The sequence below is a fragment of the Carassius gibelio genome, chromosome B8 (genome assembly GCF_023724105.1).
Source record: "Carassius gibelio isolate Cgi1373 ecotype wild population from Czech Republic chromosome B8, carGib1.2-hapl.c, whole genome shotgun sequence".
Taxonomy (NCBI): Eukaryota; Metazoa; Chordata; class Actinopteri; order Cypriniformes; family Cyprinidae; genus Carassius; species Carassius gibelio.
In genome coordinates this window covers 9,368,734-9,392,084 of record NC_068403.1, presented here as the reverse complement: position 1 = coordinate 9,392,084, position 23,351 = coordinate 9,368,734, and the positions used below count along the sequence as shown (strand labels likewise).

Genomic DNA, 23,351 nt, shown 5'->3' with positions numbered 1-23,351 from the left:
AAGAACCAATCAGATGAAAGCATTAATGCTAGGTAATTGTGTAACCTACGACTCAAAGTAAGTGTGTATGTACGTACACTAGGAGAGACTATATAAACAGATATTTAACTTATAGTGATGAGCCGTATTACATCTCTGCTGCGAAGAACATTCGGAGTGGCAAGAGAGCATGTCGGCACGGATCATTTAGGAAATAAATACTACTATATACCCGAGCAGAAGTCTTGGACTGGTAGGTCACGCTTAGGACTTTGACGAGTAATCTTGATCTCTTGTCACACAAGTTTAAATTGTTGTTAATATTGTGAATTATCCATATAAATAAAATGTATCACCTAAATGCTTAAAATAACTTCAAATAAAAGTAAATATTTTTAATGGTAGCCATTCTGTGCAATAGATACTTTCCAGTCATCTTCCAGTCAAGCTAATGTTTTGGCCAGTGGTTATAGATAACTTATCTTTTTGTTGTTTTATTTGATACTTTTAAATTAACCTAATGCATTGTCTTCCTCAGGACGGGTCATCCGGACCAGACGCCAAGTAGAAGCAGCCAATCCAAATGAATTTGAGTACATGGAAGGAAGCATTCCTTCTGAATGGGATGGTAATGGAGACTACATTAATGAAAAAATACAATATTTTTACAATAATGATTGTTTCTGTATTAACTGTCTAAACTAAAATGGACTGTTTGCATATTTAAAAACTGATCCTAGTAAAGAAGATGTAAGCCCATTATTAGATGTTTTATCATTTTGTATTAAACTTTAAAATGTAAATGTATTCATACATATTTTTATCAAATATTATTAGCTTAGTTCCTTGTTGAACATCATTATCTCTTGTCTGTTGTTTTTCCCGTAGCTTGGATCAGGGGCAGGCGGAAGCAGCCACCTACAATAGAGGTATTTTTGTGTCTGATTAAATTGAGAGTGCCTATCAAATCATTATATAATGTTTAAAAATATAAATGGAACAAAAAAAATTAAGACAAGAAAGGTTAATTTTTTTTTTTTACATTTTAAAAGAACAATTATATAGCTAGTAATGTTGTAATGAACATATTTTTGGAAAAGTGTCGCATTAACACTTGTCTGTTGCCCTCTATAGGAGTTGCTACAGAACGAACGTTACAGGGAGCAGATCAAAGTCAGAGCTATAGAGGCAGAGGAGAAGGATAAAACCCTGCAGGCAAAAGAGTATGAGGAAGGTTTGGTGGCCCAACCTGTTCAGACTCAGGTCAAAGGTCATGCTTCTGCCACACAGTTTGGACAGACTGAATTCAGTGAGGAACCTGTAAGCACTGCAAACACATTCCAGCCTGGGTCCTGGACGCCTCCAGGAAGCAAAAAATAGGTTTATTTGAAACCTCCTTTGCCGTCTTCAAGTAAATTTGCAGTTTAAGTGAAATAGTAGTTTTGCTGATTTTCAATGCACCTCAGCACTTCTTGATATATATTCAGTACTGATTCTCTTGAGACAATTGATAACCACTGCATGTAATGACTGGTTGGCTTGCTTTTTTTTTTTTTTAAGTTTAAAGGAATATTTTCCCCAGAGATTTCTGAAAATGTACACACCCTCAGACTATCCAAGATGTAGGCAAGTTTCTTCATCCAAACAGATTTAGAGAATTTGGAGTCCAAACATCTCTTGAAAACATGACAGTGTAACTTTGTGAATTGAAAAGCTCTGCATTAAAATGTTTTTAACTTCAAACTGTTGCTTCCAGGTAAATTACTAGTCCTCTATCCGTAATATTGCCTTCTCCTTGTCTAAATCAGGAGCCAAAGCAGTTCTAAACAAACATGTTGATCAAATTTTGAAGTAAAAGTAAAAACTTAAGTGTTAAAATAATAGATGTTATCTTGCAAACATGCCGCTTTTTACTTTACAAGATATTAATTGACGGTCTGGAGTCATGTCAATTATGTGCATTATTGTGAAGTTTTCACAATCATCACTGTGGAGGATCAACTGAATATTAATGTGATGTAATGCTAAATTTCTCCAAATCTGTTCTGATGAAGAAACAGACTCCTCTAAATCCTTGTAAAATCATGTAAAGAAAAAAAAGATATGCTGCTAATAAAAGCGTTCTGCATCAGGATTGTTTCAAAACCAAATGTTGTAGCACATTTTATGCATTCATATGTGCTGCCTCACCATACAGAAAATTATTAATATCAGTAGAGATTAATGTAGAATTATTTCTGTCTGTTTTCTTTTGCAATTAACTTAATGTGTAAATAAAAGTTGAAGCTGCACTTATAAAAAATGTTTTATCCAAAAGGGTTTCCAGTCAATTTACTTAAACAAAAACAGCCTGTTATGTTGCAAACTGGTATTTATTATTTATATGATAACATAATTTATCATAATCATAAACACAGGCATTTTACATTTACTGCACTTTGTTATTCTTCTAGTTATTTACTTTTAAAGTGAATTAATCAAAATGAATGAATTAATCAAAAGTCTAACAATCACAGGAATTTATGCATGGAAAAATAATGTGGTTAAGATTCAAGAATACTACAGTAATCAGACAGACATTAGACAGTTTTGAGCCAAAATTAATGCTGAGATTTTTTATTAATAAAAAAAAAGCATTGTTAAGTGTTTTGTGGATTCAGCTTGGAAAGAAACAATCAACCCAGTAAAAAATGGAATGCAGAGTACTGCATAATGGTGTATAGCACAACAATGCAGTGATTTTCCACTGTATTGATAATATCCTGGAAAAGTACTGCAGTCCTGCCACTGAGATCCATCAACTCCCCATTATATGTTCCCTCTAAGGGTTTACTAAGGCCTCTTTCAAGCCCAGTCTTGCTCCAAGTCCCATAAGAACTGTCCTGGGTTAAGAGAAGAGCCATATATCGGGGACCGGACTGTTACATTGAACCCTCTCCATGCCAAGCTCAATCCTTCTTGGCCCTCTTAGCTTTGGCAATGTTCTCTTGACGTTTTTGTTTCTTCTTCTGCTCACGGTCCTTGGCCTCGATCATCTTGGCGAGTTTCCATGATAACAGGGCGCTGGCGATAAACAGAGGGGTCAAAGCCAGGATAACAGTGGTGAGGAAGCCATAGGGGTCTTTGGCTGCCCACTCCACCACATATTCTGCCCATGCTTTGATGTCAATCATCGTCCTTGCACTGACTCTGTCTTCAGCAGCAGATCCTGAGAAGACAGAACAGTTGTAAAATCACATCATTAGATGCAGGATCTCATGCAACGTGTAAAAATCTTATTCTAAAATTTACATTTTAGACAATATGGCTCGCTGTAATAGCCTTGTATGCCTTTATTGACTGATCATATTATCAGCTAGCTAATTTAGCATGCAAACATAGTTTTGTTTTATCTAGTAAAGAAATATATACCTATTCATGTTTAAAATGATTTGATAAAACAGTTAAAGCAGTTACAGTTCTCTAACGGAGTTCGGTAGCGTTAGACATCATTGACAGCTAAAAGCTAGCAACATAGCTTTCTAGCAACTGTTCTACACCACCATTATGAATGAAAATTACACGATAGTAACTTTGTGTACATAAAATTATACAGAGTATGTTGTTTAATGTAATCCGTTTATACAAAGACGAGCACCTACCAGATAAACCGTTCAATATTTTCCGAGCAGTTATGAGTCTGTAACTGACTGTCGCCAGAAACGCCTAATGGCAATAAAAACCATTAAAACGGAAGTGAAACCCTTGACGTGTGCCATCGCATCGCAGCGTCAGAACGGAAACTACAAATGATTCAAAATTAAACAGTTAAAAAGTAGTAACTATTAAATTTGATTAATTATTAAACTTAAAAAAAAAACAATCTTCAAGTATATGTAGATTAGCATTTTCATTTTACCATTGTTTTTTTTTTTCGTTTTTAACTTCTGTATTCATGTTGTCTTGGAAATATACTGTAGAGCATGCAATGTGAATTATATATAATTTTATCATTAGAATTTTATGTAATTATGAATATGATAATGAAGTGAAGCAGTACCTTTTTCTTGGTTTTTATTTTGTATTTTCATTTTTGTTGGTTTGGTGTTGTTTGATATATATTTGATTTGACCAGTTCCAGATTTAAATACTTTGTAAAATGTATTTCATAATGTGTTTTGAATTAAGTAAAAATTTTATTATTAAATTTATTTTAAATCTTTTTTAATTTTTATTTTATTTTACTTTTTTTTATTATTCATCGCAAAAACAGGGAAATGAAACATGGATGTATTCTTACAAAGAACAATCCTAAAAAAAGGACAGAAAACAATATGGATTTGCAAACATCAGATGATGGTATTGTACACACAATGGGAAAAAAGAAAAAGAAAATGGGGGGAAAGACAAAAGCGATTTAAGCCATTTTTCTTATGAATACAGAATTTAGCTTTCAATATAAGGAAATTAACAACATTTTTTACAGACAATAGATTTGTATTTTAATGGTAAATAATAACATTTTTGAGAGTTATTTTTAATCAGACCAGTATTTTGTAAGACAAAACTGTCGCCAATGAACAACCAATAGCTGTCGCCATATAGATCATGTGACCAAACAAACCATCCAATCACAATCTTCCGAGACGTTAGCGTTGTAATTTCAAACTGGTGTGATGATTGAAACATCCTCTGATTATCTGTTTACACAGCCGGCGACATATCTATTAACGGGTTAAGCTATCCATATATTCAATAATACTATTAAATATAGCCTAATGTGTTCATTAGATGAAAAATAAACTTTCCCGTGTATGTGGGAATAATGAAAACGGCTGCTTAGGTGTTTAATACGTCTTGATTTTTTTCCATGAGTTCACACATCGTGACTCCAGGCCCATACAGGGCCACTAAACTGGTGAGTCTCCTGCCTTTTTTATCAAATTCGGTCTGGTGATGTATCGCATTTGTTTATTGCAAGTCAATTGCATGCATCTCAGTTTGATAATGCACGTTTATTTAGCTGTACAGTTTTTGTTAAACAAATTGAGTGATTGTTTTGTGAGCTTTAGAAGTGCTATGTTTATTGTTAGGTGTTTCTTTAGCTATATATGTTGTTATAGTTCACATTAAAACTATCTAACATGCCTTTTGCTACTTGTATATTTAATGTCAATTGTGAAAACATTGTGAACAAAATGAGTTACAGTTATAAACTTAGAGAACAACCCTACATATTTTTATTAGTAGTAGTAGTAGTATTTTAATGTATATAAATTGATTACAAGCTCTTCATGTGATGTTATCTTATATATTCCAGTGGAATGAAGTAACCAAGCTTTTCCGGGCCGGAATGCCTTTGAAGAAGCACCGGCAGCACTTCAGAGTTTACACAAACAGCTTCACCGCATCGGCTGCTGTGGACTGGTTACATGAACTCTTGAAGAACAACAGCAATTTTGGACCTGAGGTCACCAGACAGCAGACAATCCAGCTGCTAAAAAAGTTCTTGAAGAACCATGTTATCGAGGATGTGAAGGGCAGATGGGGCATGGAAGACCTGGAGGACAGCAGCCACCTGTACAGGTATTATAAACTATTTTAGGACGGTTTGAAAGGATTTTGGTGAATAAGATAGTAATGTTGTCTGGTTTAAAATATGTTTCAGGTTTCCATCAACCTCTCCACTGAAGCCCATTCCTAACCGTGCCCCTGTTTTGAGGAAAAAGAGCTTATCTATGATGGACAGGGAGAGTTTCTTCAAATTCAGGGGCTCTAAGAAATTCGACAAAGAAATATTGGTAATTTTTGTTGTTTTAGATGTGTTATTAATGTGAAATTTAATTGCATATCTAGGCTAAAATATCGACTTGCTATTTCACACAGGAAAATGTGGATCCAGAAGCACAAGAATCTCCTGTGGGATCTTCAAGTGATACAGAGCGCTGCAGGGAACTCACAGAGGACGACATTCAAGTCATCTGGAAGAATGTCACACTTACACAGTAAGCCCATCTCCCCCCACACCATCTGTCATAATTGTTATTTTATAATTTCATCACTACATGATGTTCAGTATAATCTTTTGAATGCTCAGTTTGCAGAAGTTGGTGGGATCAGGGTCTCTTGAAGATGTTTTGGATCCAGCACAAGTCAATCCCCAGTTCATTATTTATAATATGACCAAAGTCAATAAACATGGAGTCGTTTCGTTGGACGATAAGACAGGTAGGCCAGCTGTGTGTCTCTTCAGTTTGTGGCGAGCATCATATTTTTACATCCGGTTTATTTTGCGTTGTTTCGTCCCTCTCCATAGATGATTTGCCACACTGGGTTTTGTCTGCCATGAAATGTCTTGCAAACTGTAAGTTGTGCTACTTGTGAAAATAAGTGAAGCTGTAATATGGATTTAAAATGTTACTACATTCTTAAATTTATTTTCGTATATATGATTAATTGATTTTATAATAATGGTTTGTCATTTTTCCCAATCCATCAAGGGCCAAAATATGACTCAAACCAGCCATCTTACCCAGGCTTTGAGCGGGATGTGTTTAAAACGGTTTCAGACTATTTCTACAGCCTTTCTCAGCCTCTGCTCACTTACCAGTACTATGAACTCTTTGTCAACATCTTGGGTATGTATGAAGCACATACTTGATTGAACCGTTTTCAGCATTGATAATAATAAGTAATGTTTTTCTGTGCACATGTGATACTGAAGTATGGCTGCTGAAGATTCAGGAATTCAATTTAAAAATCTATTCAAATAAAAAATGGTTAATTATAGTAATAATATTTCACAGTATTACTGTGTTTTGGACAAATTAATGCAGCTTTGATTAACTTCTTCCAAAAACATTTTAAAAAGAATCTTACTGAAGTATGGTTTGTTACATGATTGTGTTTTTTTTTTTTTTTTTTTACATGAGCAGTATAAATGGGTTAATATGTCATTTGAGATTCAGGCCTGGATTCTTTGAATGCTCATACACTTCATTCTTTCTTGGAAATGCCACCTCCTGCTGACTGCACTGCTTTTGTGGTGTCAGATTATGTTCAAAAACTAACTCTATCTGCTCTGTTTTAAATGTCTCCTCTCATTCTTAAATGTCTTGGCATGCCTGTTTGTTTTTTATGTTCTGTTGTCTGGTCCTTTGCTAGTTATGTGTGGCTACAGCACGGCTCCTAAAACTCAACGTGGGAAGCGTAAAAGCCAGGAGGAACCCAATTGCCCACAGCCATCCAAAACTCCATATGTGAGCGCTGCCAACCTGTTCAAATCGACCGAATGCCTCCTGCTGAGCTTAATAAGAAAGGAGGCCTTCGATGAAGCCGATTCGCCCATGAGGGAAGTTTTCAGTTCAAAAGCAGAGACCAAGTTAGAATCCCATAGAACACAGCAGCCCGTTTGTAGAGGTAGAAGGGCCAGCGATGGAGACCGGCTGGACGGTAGCTATCTAGAAATTCCTCAGGCTCACAAAACAGAAGTCCCATTTGGCAGGCTTCGGTCAAGAAGTTGCTCTTTGGAGGGAATCGTTGATAACCATTCAAAGAACAGACTTCTCAGATCATCTGAAAGCCTACAGTCCTGCGGCAGTGATCAATCCTCTCAAACAAATTCTCCAGTAGACCCAAACCTCGAATTTGAGCTTCAAAATTCCTCAGTGTCCATAAACTCTGGTGTTCAAACTTCCAGCAACAACACAAGCTCACAACTCCCTTCAGATCTTCGCAGAACCAACCAGAGACCCTCCAGGGCCCGGCCCAGAAGCATCGGTAACTTGCTTGACATAGAGGAAAATAGAGAAATGTCTGTTAGCAGCTTTAGCATCCACGCTCCTGTGGCTGAAATCACCATGAGGCCAGATTCCACAGCCAGCATTGGCCTTAGAGGTCCTGGTTTGCTCAGTTTGCATGGAAGTTGCATGGACATTAGGGCAGGTCCGAGCTTTAGCAGACTCTGTCAGAGCTCTCTGGACCTGAGCAAACCTGCACCCACTTGGTCCCCGTTAGCACACCACCCCGAGCAAAGTAAGAGCATGTGAAAAACACAAATGAACCGTAAGGATGTGCTTCTCTGTTTGTGCTTGAGCATGAGTTTGTTTGTGCCTGTCAGACTAACGTGAATAATAATTCTTAAAGGGATAGTTCACCCAAAAATGAAAATTCTAAAATGTGCTCAACCTCATATTGTTCCAAACCTGTATGATTCAATGTACGTTCTTGCATGGAACACAAAAGATACTTGGGAGGAAAAAAAGCTACTCTCTTATTTTTCTTGCTAAATATCTCCTAGAGGTTTTTAACGGTATAATGGAATTTTAATTTTGGAGTGAACTATCACTTTAATGCTAACTAATTCTATGGCACACTTTGGCTACTAATTATTTATTATTTAACTTTTTTACATGTAATTTTTAAATTATTATTATTTTAAAAAGTTTTTTTACATGTACATTTATTTATTTGTAAAATAAATTGCTTAAAAAGGTTAGGCTAGAGTGCTGTATGTCTGCATGTTTTCTTTATTTTTTTTTTTGTAAGCAGTAATATAATAATTGTGTGTGTGTGTGTGTGTATATATATATATATATATATATATATATATATATATATATATATATATATATATATATATATATATATATATATATAAAATTTTTATTGTTTTATTATTCTAAAAATGTTATTTACTTACTGAAATATAAAATGTAAAAAAATATAAAAATTAATGAATCACCCCCATGTCGTTCCAAACCCGTAAGACCTTCGGAACGCAGTTTAAGATATTTTACATTTAGTCCGAGAGCTCTCAGTCCCTCCATTGAAACTTTGTGTATGGTATACACAAATAACAAAAACTAAGACTTTATTCAGCATTGTCCTCTCTTCCGGGTATGTTGTGAGCGTGTTCACAACACTGCAGTGACACTGCTGACGTACAACGCTGCTGACGTGTTATCTTTGTTAATGGACACACCAGAAAACACTTCAGTAGCATCGTGAACGCACTCACAACAGACCCAGTAGATTTTGTTATTTTTGGACCAAAATGTATTTTCGATGCTTCAAAATATTCTAACTGACCCTCTGATGTCACATGGACTACTTTGATGATGTTTTTCTTACCTTTCTGGACATGGACAGTATACCGTACACACAGTTTCAATGGAAGGACTGAGAGCTCTCGGATTAAATCTAAAATATCTTAAACTGTGTTCCGAAGATGAACGGAGGTCTTACGGGTTTGGACGTTAATCCTTGGAAGTTTATGTGTGTGATTTAGTCATTGACACTGATTAAGTTAAAGTCCTGTGCTGTGGTTTATTTCGGTTACATATGAGTCACATGACGTTCCAGGTTTATTGCGGCCGTCACTGGAGCGGGTGGCCATCGAGGCCCTTCAGCTCTGCACATTACTCCTGCCGCCCGCCAGTCGCCGCAAACTTCAGCTGCTTCTGCGAATGATCTCGCGTATGAGCCAGAACGTCGACATGCCTCGGCTGCATGATGTCATTGGAACACGGACTCTGGTCAGGAAGAGTCCAATAGACCTAATATAGAGAGATAATTTAATTTTTTTACCTTTTTATCATCGGTTACATTAAAGTGAATATTTTGTTTTCATGTCCTCTTGAGCACATTCATATATTTCGTATACTTATACATTTGTGTGTGTGCAGTTGGTGCAGACGTTCTCTAGATGTGTCTTGAGTTGTGAGGAAGTGGATGATCTGGACGAGCTCTTGGCTACAAGGCTGTTATCGTTTCTCATGGATCACCATCAGGAGGTCCTGCAGGTGCCGGTGTACCTGCGCAATGCTGTTGAAGATCACATCAGTTACCTCAAATCACTGGTGGGTGCTGACAAACCACATGGAAGTTACTCATAAGATATCTATTTCTTAGAAATAATGTTAATTTAAACTTATATTTATTGTAATATAATAAGCAGTGTTGTTTAAAAATATATAGAAATATAATTAACTACATTTTGATAAAGCACTTCCGATCACCCATGCTGCATTTGTTTAATCAAAAATATAGTTAAAAGTGTAATATTGTAAGATATGGTTACAGTTTACAATAATTCATATATTTTAATTTATTCCTGTGATGGCAAAACTGAATTTTCAGGTCTTCAGTGTCACATGATCCTTCAAAAATCATTCTAATATAATTTGTTGCTCCAGAAATATTACTTATTATCAATGTTAAAAAGAGTTGTGCTACTTAATATCTTTATGAAAACCTGAATAGAAAGTTAAAAAAGAACAGCATTTATTAGAAAAGAAAAAGCTTTTATAACATTGTAAATATTTTTGTCACGTTAAATCAAATGCATCCTTGGTTAATAAAGGTGTTCATTTATTAACGCAAAAAAAATTCTGACCCCAATCTTTTGAATGGTATTGTATGTATAAAAAATATTAATTTTAAAGCACATGCAACCTGAGGATGAAGCAATGGTGAGGGTTAGACAGAACCTGTGTTAAAACAAAAGCATCTGTTGTCACTTGCCACAGAAAATAATTCTGACTCATCCCTCAGTTTATAAAATCAAAGATTTTTTGTTTGTATAGTAATGGACATTGTATTGGAGGAATTAAACATAGAATGTGTTAAATTGTATTTCAAGCAAATTTTTCATGAGAAGAGATGCCTCAGTTTATTTATTCATCAGTGCATTATATGTTGTTTATCCAACATTCATTAACATGCATTCTGGATCTCAGACCACATTCCCAGGTTCTGGTGTTGCCATGCCGACCTACTCATTCTGCAGGCAGATCAGCACTCAGGAGTTTGAAGAGCAGAAACTCTCTGTGTCCCAGAGCGCTCTTGCTGACCTACTGGAGAGTCTCATAAAGGACAAGACCATGTCTGTGAAAGAGAAGAAAAAGAAGCTGAAACTGGTATTTATTTATTTACTGTACTTCTCATATCTCATAAACCTCCTGCTGTTTCCACAAAAGGGATACAAAATAAGACCCCTTAACATTTGTATTACTTTATATTATTTTGTAGTAGTAAATATTACGCTACACACAAAGTGAAATGTAATTAAATCACTGAAAAATCATCTTAACACCAAAGTGCTGATTCATAGTTTGTTCCAGTTTATTTTATGACCGCATACAAAAGCAAATAAATTAATTTGTTATTGTTCTCTCAGTTTCAGAAGGAATATCCAGACATCTACTCGAGACGTTTCCCCACATCAGAGAGTGAAGCTCAGCTTTTTGCAGATAAACCAAAGATAAAGCCGCCAATGCTGTTAAGCATCAAGAAAGCCAAAACCTTCAGTATTCGAAACTGAATACCTCTTAAATTAAGTATGAATGATATTTTGGGAGACTGGTTGAGTTTAAATACCTCTAGTTGATCTGTTGCAGTATATAGTATAATCTGAACTGTAACTTTGGTTGAAGTGTTTTTTTGTTTTGTTTTTTTCAGTTTCTTATGGCATTTCTCTCTAGTGAAGTGACTTTTCTTTTTCAGTAAAGATGTCTGTTAGTTTTCATGTTATTTATTTAAAGTGTGTGATTTGTTGCAAGTTACTGGGAGCTTTCACACCTTCATATTGTCATATCCACAAAAGCTCAGAGACCCACAGCAGATATTATGCAAATAGGTTTGACATGCTGTTTACATGAAGACTTAATGAAGATTTTATTTTTAGTCTTGTACCATTTTTACGTGTCACTTTTAGTCCCTTGTTGTTCTGTTATCTCCTTTTTTGTGTCTTCACTATGCAGGTGCATAGAAAATGTTCACTCTGACTTCTAAAGACAAATATATAGATTTTCTGTGTGATGTGGGAGTTTCCTGGCTACTAAGCTAGTAGGGGCCAATTTGCACAGTTTTTTTTGCCTTCTCAAATGCGCTGACATGTAGTCATTTTTTAAGTATATATTTTCTTTCTAGTCCGTACTATCTGCTGATTGCTTATGTTCCTTTCTTATCAGTGTTTTATTATCTTGCACTCAATGTACCGATTCAGTGGTTTGCAAATTAAGAATGAAAGACTAAACATGGACAGTGATGATTTATGGTTTTACTGTATCGAGTTAAGTGAGCCAGATCTATTACATTTTGTTATTACCTTAATGTATTACCCTAAATACTTGTACTGTTCCTGATCTATGCAATAAACTTTTTAAATATACATTATTTTGTTTGTGTGAGATTACATTTTTAATTTTATATATATATATATATATATATATATATATATATATATATATTACTTGTCAGTATTTAAAAGGTATGAACGTGTGCATGTCATTGTAGTCTCTAACTTGTGAGAAGTGCTTCTGTGTGGACCCTCATCTGTATTCACATCTAACTTCGGTTTATGAATGATATGGTGCTCTGGCACCGGAAAACAAATCATTTGTCATCCAGGGAAGTAAACAAAGAAATGTGATTAATAAAATGCCTTTTCACATGCCACGTTCCCATGACTATGAACAATTGGCACATTTTTGTATTGTGGTCATGTGGACTCTTGTTGTTTTAAATACTAAAACAACAATGTACCTCATTACTTTCATGTCCTATCTTTTTTTATTCCTATTAAAAAATAAATATTCATGAAGCTCTCTGCAAATGAAGCCGGTTCACCACTTATTTAAATGTGTTCTTCAGTGTTAGGGGTAACTCATTACAAGTAATGCAAGTTATGTAATCCAATTACTTCAAGTAGTAATTAATGCATTACTTTTTAATTTACAAGAAATTATTTGTTTTCCGAATTATTGACTGATATGTCTCCAGTCCCCAAATTGAGAGAAAGTGGAAGTACAGAGGCACAAATAACACAAATGTATCTAATCCCATTTTATTAACTAATATATTTGCTGCTGACCTTTGATAAAAATGTCATTAGATAAGCTAACAATTGTGCTTCATTGGGGTTTTATTTTTTATTACTGCTGATGAGTGTTGAACCTTTCTCTCCTGCATTCTACTTTACAGATGTGAATTTACTTTTCCTTCAGCCTGAGGTTTATTTATTACCCTTTTTGGTGTGAAAGGGCTTTTATATTTGCTATAAATAGGACTTATTATATTAAAAACAATAAAGCCCTGCCCATATTTTAAAAAGTAACACAAAAGTATCTTAGCGCATTACTTTCCTATAAAAAGTAACTAAGTAACGTAATTAGATACTTTTTTAGGGAGTAACTCAATATTGTAATCCATTACTTTTAAGAGTAACTTTTCTTCAACTCTGGTGTTCTTCAGTTGAGCTGTAGTGTTTTTCAGGAAGGTAAATGTTTGTGGAAAAGCTCTTGGTCTGAACACAAAGGGATTTTTGTTTCAGAGCCTTCCAATCGTTTGGAGGAGGAGGAGGAGTTCTAAGACTCTGTGGCTGTTTCTGGGAACAGAGCAGTTCTGGTTTCCACACAGACAGCATCTCAACTCAAACTCCGTTCAACATGGTCAGCCGGTGAGTTATGGAACCTTTAAACTCTCAGTCAAACTGCTCAGATTCTACAAATGTATTTATTGTACATTTTTGGAAAGTGTCCAATTTTAAATGTATTTATTTTTAAAACGCATGTTTCCTTTATCATTTGTATCCTTTAAGCTTAAGTTTGTATTCCCTTGGCAATGTATCATTTAGAAGAATGTGCAAAATGCCTCAAGAATGAGTATATAAGTTTAGTTGTTTTCTTTTTCTTTTTCATGTCACTCCATTATGTAAAAAATGTAGACATCTGTTTTCATTCACAGTCTTGAACACCCAGCCGGTGGCTATAAAAAAATCTTTGAGTTATGCGAAGAGTTAGCTGAGCCCATTCCTGCTCATGTCTCAGGTTTGCACGCATATAATCTTATAAATCAAGCATTTTTAATTTAAGAACTTTCCACATTTTACTTTCTCAATGCTTTCAGTGAAGGAAAAATGTATGCAGCTTCTGCTGTGGCTGATGTAAAGACCTTGTAGCTTTTGATGTTGGAGCTGTTTTTTTATTTATTTGGTTAAAGTGAACCTTCTCTCTTTCTCTGCAGGCAAAATCCCTAATTGGCTCACTGGCAGTCTGCTCCGTGTGGGCCCTGGGCTCTTTGAGATTGGAGATGAACCTTTTTACCACCTTTTTGATGGGCAGGCTCTCATGCACAAGTTTGACCTGAAGGATGGACATGTCACTTATTACCGCAGGTAAGACCCTGTTGTACGTTTGTGTGTTTATCCTGCAGTAAAATCCAAATTGAGTTCATGACATAAAAGTTTTGCAATAAGTTACTGGAATTGAAATGACTCGTATGCTGGATAATATCTGTTAAAAGTGGTTAAATGCAGAAATTTGATTTTGCTTAATCAAATGCATATTTACTGGTACCTTTAATTTCAGGTTTATGAGAACTGATGCTTATGTGAGAGCCATGACAGAAAAAAGAATTGTGATCACAGAGTTTGGCACCGCTGCATATCCAGATCCATGCAAAAACATATTTTCCAGGTCTGGAGAGCATTTTCTATTCAATTTCATTTGGGACTATAAAAATAATGGCATAAAAACTAATTTCCTCCAAATGGTGCATTTACTTTTGGTACTTCCTTTTTTTTTTTTTTTTTTTGTACATCAGGTTTTTTACTTACTTTCAAGGCATTGAGGTGACAGACAATTGCCTTGTCAACATCTACCCCATTGGTGAGGACTACTATGCCTGCACGGAAACCAACTACATAACCAAAGTTGATCCTGATACCTTAGAAACGATAAAAAAGGTAGGCTTTTGTACTGTTGCGCAGTTTTGAGGCCAACTTTTAAAGGAATGGTTCACCCAAAAATAAGCATTTTCTGAAAATTAATTCACCCTCAGGCCATCCAAGATGTAGATGAGTTTGTTTCTTCATCAGACCAGATTTGTTAAATCACTTGCTCACTAATGGATCCTTTGCAGTGAATGGGTGCCGTCAGAATGAGAGCTCAAGCAGCTGACAAAAACATCACAACAATCCACAAGTAATCCACATGACTCCAGTCCAATAAAAATAGTCAATGCTGATTACTAATAGATTATCATGCAGTTTTTATCAGCTGTTTGGACATTCTGACGGCACCCATTCACTGCAGAGGATCCAATGCTAAATTTCTTCAAATATGTTCCTATAAAGAAACAAATCATCTACATTTTGGAAGGCCTGAGTGTAAGTACATTTTCAGCAAATTCGAATTTTTCAACTGTTCGTTTAACATCTCTACTTCCCTTAGGTGGACCTTTGCAATTATCTCTCAGTCAATGGTGTGACAGCACATCCACATACTGAACCAGACGGTACTGTATATAACATTGGAAACTGCTTTGGGAAGAACATGTCACTGGCCTACAACATCGTCAAGATCCCTCCAACACAAGAAGGTTGGTATATTGCTTTGTTGGCCTAAAAGGATCTTAGAAATGCATTCTGTGGAGGTGTTTAACTTTTCCTTAATCATTTATTTAATCAGATAAATCCGATCCAATTGAGAAGTCAAAGGTTTTGGTGCAGTTTCCAAGCAGTGAGCGATTCAAACCATCCTACGTCCATAGGTTGATAATATATGATATATGATATGACATAATAATAATAAATTCTTCATAATTAAAAATAAATTTTAATAAATTATATATTTTTTTTTAGCTTTGGCATGACAGAGAACTACTTTGTGTTTGTTGAGACTCCAGTGAAGATCAATCTGCTGAAATTTCTGACTTCCTGGAGTATCAGAGGGACAAATTACATGGACTGCTTTGAGTCTAATGACAAAATGGGTGTAAGTCAGAGCTTACTGGCATTATATGATGCTGGAAATGTTAATTATATGTTTGAAAAACGAAAACAATAACAACAAAAATGCTCTGGGTATTTTGTGCGGTAACTCAACCTCGTCATTTGGTTGCATTCCCAGACATGGTTTCATCTCGCAACCAAGAATCCTGGAGAATACATTGACCACAAATTCAGAACATCTGCCTTTAATCTTTTCCATCACATTAACTGTTATGAGGACCAAGGCTTTATTGTTGTTGACCTTTGCACTTGGAAGGGGTAAGACTGCTTGTTTTTTTTAAATATATTTATTGAAGAATTAGCTAATATCTCAAAATGGCCAAATAACAGACCAACTAACAAAACACATGCATTTGATAATGACAGTAAACATGGCCAGAAGAGAGCTCAAAAATAGACCATGGTGATCATCTGTGGTCTCCTTTCTTTGAATGGCAGGCATGATTTTGTGTATAATTATCTATATTTGGCAAACGTGAGGCAAAATTGGGAGGAAGTCAAAAAAGCAGCTATGAGAGCTCCACAGCCCGAGGTGCGGCGATACGTGCTTCCAATGGACATTCACAGGGTAAGAATTATCACGATCCTGCTATTAGATTGAATTCAGTTAGTTTCTGTCTTTCCAGTACAAAAGTGCTTCCTTTGTACAGCAGTCATTCCTTTGTTGTTTTTGCAGGAAGAGCAGGGGAAGAATTTGGTTTCGCTTCCATACACCACAGCCACTGCTGTCATGTGCAGTGATGGAACTGTTTGGCTTGAACCTGAGGTTCTTTTCTCTGGACCGCGTCAAGGTAAATAGTCAACACCTTCCATATTTGGAAACGGTCATTATTACAGCTGAGAAATTATAGATTTTATAACTGAATAAAAGTCAGATTTAAAAAAAAAAGAGATTGAAAGAATTTTCCTCTTTGGGTTGTGTTTGTGTTTCAGCTTTTGAGTTTCCTCAGATCAACTACAAAAAATACTGTGGGAAAAATTACACCTTCGCTTATGGACTTGGACTAAACCACTTCGTTCCAGACCGGGTGGGTGTGACATGATACTGAAAACATTTTCCATGTTCAGCATTTGCTGCATGTGTGATTGGTTTCGTTTTTGTGGGGGTTTAGATTTGCAAGTTGAATGTGAAAAGCAAAGAAACATGGATATGGCAGGAGCCAGATGCCTATCCATCCGAACCACTGTTTGTGCAAAGCCCTGATGCTAAAGATGAAGATGATGGTATTCCACATCTGTTACTAAACAGAACATATATTATGAATCTTTTTATTATCCCAAAATAATGGTTTTTATTCTGGTTTTCTCAGGTGTTCTTCTGAGTATTGTAGTGAAACCAGGAGTCACCCAGAGGCCAGCATTCCTCCTCATACTCAATGCCACTGACCTGACAGAAATAGCACGTGCAGAGGTTGATGTCATGATTCCTGTCACTCTCCATGGCATGTACAAACCTTAAAGGATCAGGACCACGACTTTGCATTTCAGACTATACTTTTATTGTTATTGTACTATTATGGTTTAGTGTACATGTAAATTTTCTATGTAAACAGTGTGATTGTTGCTATGTTAAATGGGCCAGTTATATGACCGAATATGCTTGTAATGCAACAGCTTTATGATAAACATGTACAGTAAGAAAAATAAAATTTCTACTTAAGCATTTATAAACAATGATTTAATCATAAGTAAAATTCCATCTGTACAAACAGGTTTATTTTACATCAGTCAGAAAATCACGATAATAAGGCACCACTGCTGATTACAGGCAAACTGTCTTTAAAATAGATTTGTGTTTGACACTAACACTGTTAGTTTATTACTTTAGTAAAACAACTTGTACAAGTTTATAAAGTCCACTGAGGTTTCTGCAGAGGTAGGGTTACAGTCGAAGTAAAGGAGTCCTCATTTTCTCTCTGGACATTTGATACTCTTGTTGCTTAATGATTTTCAGACACTTGCTCAAAACCTAAAAAGGAACAGAGGCATATATATTATAAAGCTTTGATTTTCAAACTCAAGACCTTTTTGAAATTTAATTATAATTAAAACTATTAACTCTTTTATAACAAAAGATATGAGCAAATGTTTTAAGCTAACAATAGGGGGAAAAAATATATTCGGGCAGTTAAACCACATTTAAATATATTCATGTAATTCAATTAGATAACAAAATATCAAAAACAAGTGTCATTTATTTTAAAGAAGTATTTCAGGTTAGGAACACTAGTTAATTCTAGTTACTTTCTTTTAGGTTTACTATAAGATGCCACTAAAACCCCTTAATAGCCGTTTTTCATTATGGCCTTCCAGTGAACAGTCTAGTGCTCTGTGCTATTTATTTATTTCTTTTATTTTTTTGTATGTAAATGTAATGTAAAAGGTGAATTACCCAATTTTTTTGTAAAAAGTGAAAATTAAACCAGTGTTCATATTTGTATAGCAAAAGACATCGAAGATTCAACCACATAGAAATGAAATAAAATTAATTTGCTAGCTCTTCTACCTTTCTGGTGTCTTGAGGTAGAATAACACCATCATCCCACAGTCTGCCGGTGGAAAAGAATGCTGAACTCTCTTCCTCCAATCTTCACAGGAACATATACATATATTTAATTTATGCATTTTTAATACACCTTTAAAAAAACAGTCATGGACCTTAAACATATCTGTCACTAATATATTTGACATCCTGTTACATCTCATTAATCTGTGTGATTTCCTCTTCAGTCTGCACAAATGTATCCGAGTGGCCTGGGGCCAAAATTGACACTCTCGCATTGGGCCACAGGAACAGGAAATTGGGGTCAAAAGCCCTTCCACACTAAAAAAAAAAAAAAAAAAAAAAAAAAAAAACCATTCAGAAAGATTTTACATTTTAACTACACTATATGTTTTTTTTAGATCAATAATCTAGATCTAGATCAAAATAACAGAATTCTATACTGACCATAGCATAGCTTTCACCTCCATGACATCCTCCAGTAACCACAGTAATTTTAGGAACAGAAGCACAAGCCACAGCAGACATCATGGAACCCTGAGCCTTCAGTCTGTTAGTGTTGGACTCAGCCTAAGAGAGATGGGAAAGAGAATGAGTGGATGGCGTGTAACTACTGGAAACTATTACACTTTCCTGTGTATCACGTGTATTTTAAATGAAATTACAAGTAATATGATTTCTCTTTTAAAGAGTCTTTGTTGGGAAGTCTGCATATACGTAAATGTCTTTTGATGTACCTTGGTTTGAGAGAATGTGTGTGCAGGTTCTGGTGCTGTGTTTTGCAGGAAGATGAGAGGAATGTCCCTCTGGTCACACAGCTGAACAAAATGACTGCCTTTCAGGGAAGCTTCATATGTCAGCTCTCCGTTATTTGCCACGATTCCAATCTGATGACTAAAGATAAAAAAAAATAAAAATAATTGCATGTTCTCAAGAAATCATAACTTCCGTTTGCAAATGCAAAAACTCCTCTGCTAATATATTCTAGGTGGTTGTTAAGCTGTGGTTTTCTGAGCATGTAACTATGCAGTACCCAGGGACTTCTGGGTGGTTTCAAATGTCAAATAAAGTTTTGATAAATAAGTCGCAGGACCAGCCAAACAATGAAAAAAAGTGCAACTTATAGTCCGGAAAATACGGTATGCGCTTAATATTTTAACAGAGGGGGGAAAAAATAATTTTCAGTTCAAATTGCATTTACACAACAATCAAAACACCTCACTTTTGTTCTAATAACAAATGAACTAAAAACATGCTCCAAAAGCAATTACCCTTCAATTCTGGCAAACCCTGTCAGGAGGGGGGTGCCGTAACGGGCCTTGAACTCCTGAAACCGACTACCATCAGTCAGCCGACTCACAATCTGAACAGTATAAAGAAAGAAATGAGTAAATGAACACCCACAAATCATGTGATAGTAGAAGTCTGAAACGGTGCATGTGCATGTGTCTTTACCAGTCTGACATCCATGCTGTGATTGTAGCAATGCGGTGCAAGGCCCATGAGATCGTCCACATTGTACAGGGGCTCCTCAGCCTGAGTGCTGTCCTCTTCTGGGAGCTCATAATTTAGGGTGGAGATGATGTTTCTGGTACACTCATATGCTTCATTCTCTGCTGCAGCAAAATGGTCCACACAGCCACTTACTCTAGTGATATAGACAAGGAGGCAAGAAATCAGCAGTTAAATTAGAGAAATATTGAAGAAGAAAAAAAATCTGTACAGGATGCATTTATGATATTGTTGCAATATTGAGTTCAATTATTGTATTATATATTATATTTAAAAAATTATTTTAAAATTAAAATTTGATAATAAAATTTCATTTGAATTTATAGTATGGTCAACTATATTATATATATATATTTTACATTAATATGCTTTTTTATAATTATTTTTCTAATAGAGGAATGCACTTACTATACATTATATATATATATATATATATATATATATATAATGTATTTATTTATTATGAATCTAATTGCTTTATTATTTTTATTTTATTTATCATTCAATAACATGGTTGTGGACGACATACAGGGATTGAAAACCACTGCTCTTGAGATGAAAATTTAAGAAAAAAACAATTAAAGGTAGTAAACAGCATACTCTGAGTGCAGCCTGGCTCCTCCCAGATCCTCTGGGGAAACCTCCTCTCCAGTTGCAGCTTTCACCAGCGGTGGACCCCCTAAAAATATTGTTCCTATCCTGTGGACAATCACCGCCTCCTCAGACATAGTGGGGACATAAGCACCTCCAGCTGTGCATGAGCCACACACTACTGCCACCTACAGGTTATCATATCACATCACATTACATCATACATATAGCATTACTGGGAATGGATATTTGTTTTTTAAGAAGAATGTTTTGCATGCATCTATTATTACCTGAGGAATCTTCATTGCTGACATAACTGCTTCATTGAAAAAGGTGCGACCTCCATGGTTGCTATCGGGAAAGATCTCTGACTGTTGATAAAGCAGTTGCACAACCATTGATGCATCATTAAGAGATAACAGAGCTCGCCATGGCAATAAATGCAAGTTACCTGAAGAGGCAGAAATGCGCCACCACTGTCCACCAAGTACACAGAGGGCAAACGATTCTGCATGGCCACAACCTGCGCCCTGAGCTGCTTTTTAACTGTGATGGGATATGCTGTACCTCCTTTCACTGTGGCGTCATTAGCAATGAACACGCACCAAAGTCCATTAATTTTACCGATTCCTGTAGAAAAAATAAATAACACTGTTACTAAGGAAGCAGCTTGAGAGGAACCCCTATCCCCAAATATGTTCATATCAATTCATGTCAAATGATTACACCTACTAATAATAATATAAAGTCTTTTTATTTATAATAAAGTCTTAATAATGGTATGTCTAATTTTAATAATAATACTAATCAACAAATAAACAACCCCTGGTGAAGTGAAAAACACAATTCAAAGAAAGGAGAAAAATATAATTATGAATATCATATAAATGCCGTTTAGTAGCAATATTACAACCTTCATTTAAATAAGCCTCTCAAAGAAGCATGACTGAGATTCAGATTCTGATCTCATTTTAATGCCTAATGCTGTATTCTTTAATTTATTTTTTATTAACCACAATTAATAAATGATAAAACTTTTCACTGTATTATGTAGTGTATTACCTGTGAGACAGCCAGCTGATGGGATGTCTCCATAGGGCAGACCAAGTCCAGCAAAAGGAGAGAGTTCTAAATAATCTTCGTCGTCCAGCAGCATGCGGAGTCTGTCTCGTACGAGGACTTTTCGATTCCTCAGCGTATGCCGCGCTATGGCATTTTCACCACCACCCTTCATTATTTTTTCCTTGTGCTCAAGGTATCTGTTGAAACAACACAAGGTTATACAAGGTGGATACTTATGTGATGAAATTCATGATTAGGGAATAATATTGTAATGTAACTGTAGGGAGACCTTTAAGTGAATCAGACTTACTTTTGCTGACAGATTAGGCTGTTCCTGAGATTGGCTTCATACACATGTCTGTGAACTGGATGCAATTCTCCATCTATAACTGGAAAGGCACTTGGCAGGCGTCTCCTGTGCACAGTGGAGCTCATACAGCGAGACGATGCTGCTGGCTGGTGTGTCCTATGTGTCAATGGTTGCCACAGACTGCCTGAAACAGGTGAATGTGTGCAGCGGTATGTTGTGCGGCTGAAAAGCTTGGATGATGTGTCCCATGACTGTGGATTTTGAGAGCATGATGCTCTGGTGAGCTGAATGAGTTTATTCCTTTTTATATGGAAAGACCTGGTGAAATAAGAGACATGCATTTTATTTGTAATAACTCCAAGAATTACACATTGGGCTTGGGATGATAATTAAATTATGACCTTTAACATACTTAATTAAAGAAAAGAAGAAGAAAAAACAGGGTAAGAAAGCATGAAGATGTGGACGTATAATATAAACTAGACAAAATAGAAAGACTAATGCATCTGGTGCATTTGTGATGACTGGAACCTAAATTAATAATAATGTTTTTATACAGTCTATGTGAATAAAGTTAAAGAATATTATATTTCACCTTTCACTTGTTTTTTTTTTGTTTTTTTACTGTCACTGACACAATGAATGTGGTATTTGTCATAGTAGAAATCGTCATTCAAGTTTTGTGCACAGCAAAGGGCAAGAAATAAGAAGTAACAGGTGCCAATGTTGAGCTGTAATATTATAGACTACAATCAACCAAAATAAATACTCAAGATTATATAAATGAATATAGTTAATAAAAATAATAAAAAAACACCTTGCACATTGCTTTGGTCTTTCTATTATGTCTAGTTAATTATTATTCGTCTCATACTTTATGCTAAACGAGTCTGTATTTTTCTTTCTTCAAGTGTGTCAAAGGTCGTTATGAGCTTAGTCGGACAGTAAACGCGAAGAACTTTGCAAAACGGCGTAAACACAGAGGTACACCTTTACATAGCAAAAGATCTTACCTTAAAATACAACAGTACATGATAAGGCGAAAGACAGATGTCTAAAATTATTAAATGTTTTATAGTGTAACGAGAAACTAAGTCTGGAAGGAAACAAACCGAAAGGAACGTTTGAGGTTGCGATGTTGTATATATTATTACATAGTGATATAATGAACACTAGAGAGCAGTATAGATCAGTAAATGAGTGTCTATGGCACAGACTTGACTTGAGAGAATTAATTATAAACTACTCTGAGACATTCTATTCTATTCTATTCTATGCTACAAGGCGGGGTGATTATAGTAAAGAAAACTAAAAACTGAAAAAAAATAATAACAATTATTCCATAAAAACATTCAGCATTACTTGGAATAGAAAATAATATTATATTTAACTGAAATAAAATAAAATGCTTATTTTCTTTCAGCAAGATGTCAGTGCAACTTGATATAAGCTACTACAAATAAATAAAACGTAAAACAAATCTACAGATACATATTTTTGAAACGAGTAAAAATGACAAAAACATAGCAAAACTAATAACATTTAATTTAATTCAAGATAATAATGAAAATTATAACAGTATTTCACGTGCAACGATTGATTAACAGTGTCAACCTAAAAGC

At 35.3% G+C, this 23,351-nt stretch overlaps 5 protein-coding genes across 7 annotated transcripts; 3 read left to right on the top strand and 2 right to left on the bottom strand.

Moving 5' to 3' along the window:
• The first annotated feature begins 27 nt into the window (after window positions 1-27).
• On the top strand, window positions 28-2,110 carry LOC127963751 (NADH dehydrogenase [ubiquinone] 1 alpha subcomplex assembly factor 2). Its single transcript, XM_052563825.1, has 4 exons — window positions 28-232; window positions 518-607; window positions 868-908; window positions 1,114-2,110. Exons 1-4 carry the CDS (start codon window positions 118-120, stop codon window positions 1,357-1,359), a joined length of 492 nt encoding a protein of 163 aa, XP_052419785.1. The 5' UTR covers window positions 28-117; the 3' UTR covers window positions 1,360-2,110.
• A 222-nt stretch (window positions 2,111-2,332) lies between these two features.
• smim15 (small integral membrane protein 15) lies at window positions 2,333-3,749 on the bottom strand. The gene is made up of 2 exons (XM_052563826.1): window positions 3,621-3,749; window positions 2,333-3,187 (listed from the first exon to the last, which is right to left on the bottom strand). The coding sequence occupies exon 2, from the start codon at window positions 3,150-3,152 to the stop codon at window positions 2,928-2,930; it is 225 nt and encodes a 74-aa protein (XP_052419786.1). The 5' UTR covers window positions 3,153-3,187; window positions 3,621-3,749; the 3' UTR covers window positions 2,333-2,927.
• An 843-nt stretch (window positions 3,750-4,592) lies between these two features.
• Window positions 4,593-12,130, top strand: depdc1a (DEP domain containing 1a). Of its 3 annotated transcripts, none has more exons than XM_052564377.1 (12): window positions 4,593-4,876; window positions 5,279-5,544; window positions 5,627-5,759; window positions 5,845-5,963; window positions 6,056-6,186; window positions 6,275-6,322; window positions 6,459-6,596; window positions 7,123-7,992; window positions 9,322-9,494; window positions 9,645-9,818; window positions 10,698-10,877; window positions 11,138-12,130. In XM_052564377.1, the coding sequence occupies exons 1-12, from the start codon at window positions 4,829-4,831 to the stop codon at window positions 11,279-11,281; spliced, it is 2,424 nt and encodes an 807-aa protein (XP_052420337.1). In that variant the 5' UTR covers window positions 4,593-4,828; the 3' UTR covers window positions 11,282-12,130. The 3 variants fall into 3 exon arrangements, with proteins under 3 accessions (XP_052420337.1, XP_052420338.1, XP_052420339.1); XM_052564378.1 differs by having other exon boundaries at window positions 4,607-4,876; window positions 7,123-7,737; XM_052564379.1 differs by lacking the exon at window positions 7,123-7,992 and having other exon boundaries at window positions 4,609-4,876.
• A 1,127-nt stretch (window positions 12,131-13,257) lies between these two features.
• On the top strand, window positions 13,258-17,425 carry LOC127964249 (retinal Mueller cells isomerohydrolase). The gene is made up of 14 exons (XM_052564392.1): window positions 13,258-13,417; window positions 13,705-13,787; window positions 13,984-14,134; window positions 14,328-14,435; window positions 14,563-14,704; window positions 15,192-15,339; window positions 15,429-15,510; window positions 15,602-15,734; window positions 15,870-16,009; window positions 16,190-16,319; window positions 16,428-16,542; window positions 16,685-16,779; window positions 16,864-16,975; window positions 17,062-17,425. The coding sequence occupies exons 1-14, from the start codon at window positions 13,407-13,409 to the stop codon at window positions 17,208-17,210; spliced, it is 1,599 nt and encodes a 532-aa protein (XP_052420352.1). The 5' UTR covers window positions 13,258-13,406; the 3' UTR covers window positions 17,211-17,425.
• A 15-nt stretch (window positions 17,426-17,440) lies between these two features.
• Window positions 17,441-22,888, bottom strand: si:ch211-198n5.11 (methylcrotonoyl-coenzyme A carboxylase 2). The gene is made up of 13 exons (XM_052564391.1): window positions 22,743-22,888; window positions 21,730-22,047; window positions 21,420-21,616; window positions 20,809-20,987; window positions 20,648-20,728; window positions 20,367-20,545; window positions 19,710-19,902; window positions 19,526-19,617; window positions 18,992-19,148; window positions 18,702-18,824; window positions 18,451-18,575; window positions 18,258-18,339; window positions 17,441-17,720 (listed from the first exon to the last, which is right to left on the bottom strand). The coding sequence occupies exons 1-13, from the start codon at window positions 22,760-22,762 to the stop codon at window positions 17,634-17,636; spliced, it is 1,833 nt and encodes a 610-aa protein (XP_052420351.1). The 5' UTR covers window positions 22,763-22,888; the 3' UTR covers window positions 17,441-17,633.
• Between the last annotated feature and the right edge of the window lie 463 nt (window positions 22,889-23,351).

Excerpts from the sequence above, each read along its gene's own strand:
- LOC127963751 (XM_052563825.1), top strand. The coding sequence starts at position 118 with ATGAGCCGTATTACATCTCTGCTGCGAAGAACATTCGGAGTGGCAAGA. Across the intron at positions 608-867 it reads CATTCCTTCTGAATGGGATG|CTTGGATCAGGGGCAGGCGG; the intron begins GTAATGGAGACT and ends TTTTTCCCGTAG. Across the intron at positions 909-1,113 it reads AGCAGCCACCTACAATAGAG|GAGTTGCTACAGAACGAACG; the intron begins GTATTTTTGTGT and ends TGCCCTCTATAG.
- smim15 (XM_052563826.1), bottom strand. The coding sequence starts at position 3,152 with ATGATTGACATCAAAGCATGGGCAGAATATGTGGTGGAGTGGGCAGCC.
- depdc1a (XM_052564377.1), top strand. The coding sequence starts at position 4,829 with ATGAGTTCACACATCGTGACTCCAGGCCCATACAGGGCCACTAAACTG. Across the intron at positions 5,545-5,626 it reads GACAGCAGCCACCTGTACAG|GTTTCCATCAACCTCTCCAC; the intron begins GTATTATAAACT and ends AATATGTTTCAG. Across the intron at positions 5,964-6,055 it reads AAGAATGTCACACTTACACA|TTTGCAGAAGTTGGTGGGAT; the intron begins GTAAGCCCATCT and ends TTGAATGCTCAG.
- LOC127964249 (XM_052564392.1), top strand. Across the intron at positions 16,010-16,189 it reads GACCTTTGCACTTGGAAGGG|GCATGATTTTGTGTATAATT; the intron begins GTAAGACTGCTT and ends TTTGAATGGCAG. Across the intron at positions 16,976-17,061 it reads TGCTAAAGATGAAGATGATG|GTGTTCTTCTGAGTATTGTA; the intron begins GTATTCCACATC and ends TGGTTTTCTCAG.
- si:ch211-198n5.11 (XM_052564391.1), bottom strand. The coding sequence starts at position 22,762 with ATGTACTGTTGTATTTTAAG. Across the intron at positions 21,617-21,729 it reads AGCCTAATCTGTCAGCAAAA|ATACCTTGAGCACAAGGAAA; the intron begins GTAAGTCTGATT and ends TTGTTTCAACAG. Across the intron at positions 19,149-19,525 it reads GGGTTTGCCAGAATTGAAGG|TCATCAGATTGGAATCGTGG; the intron begins GTAATTGCTTTT and ends TTTTATCTTTAG.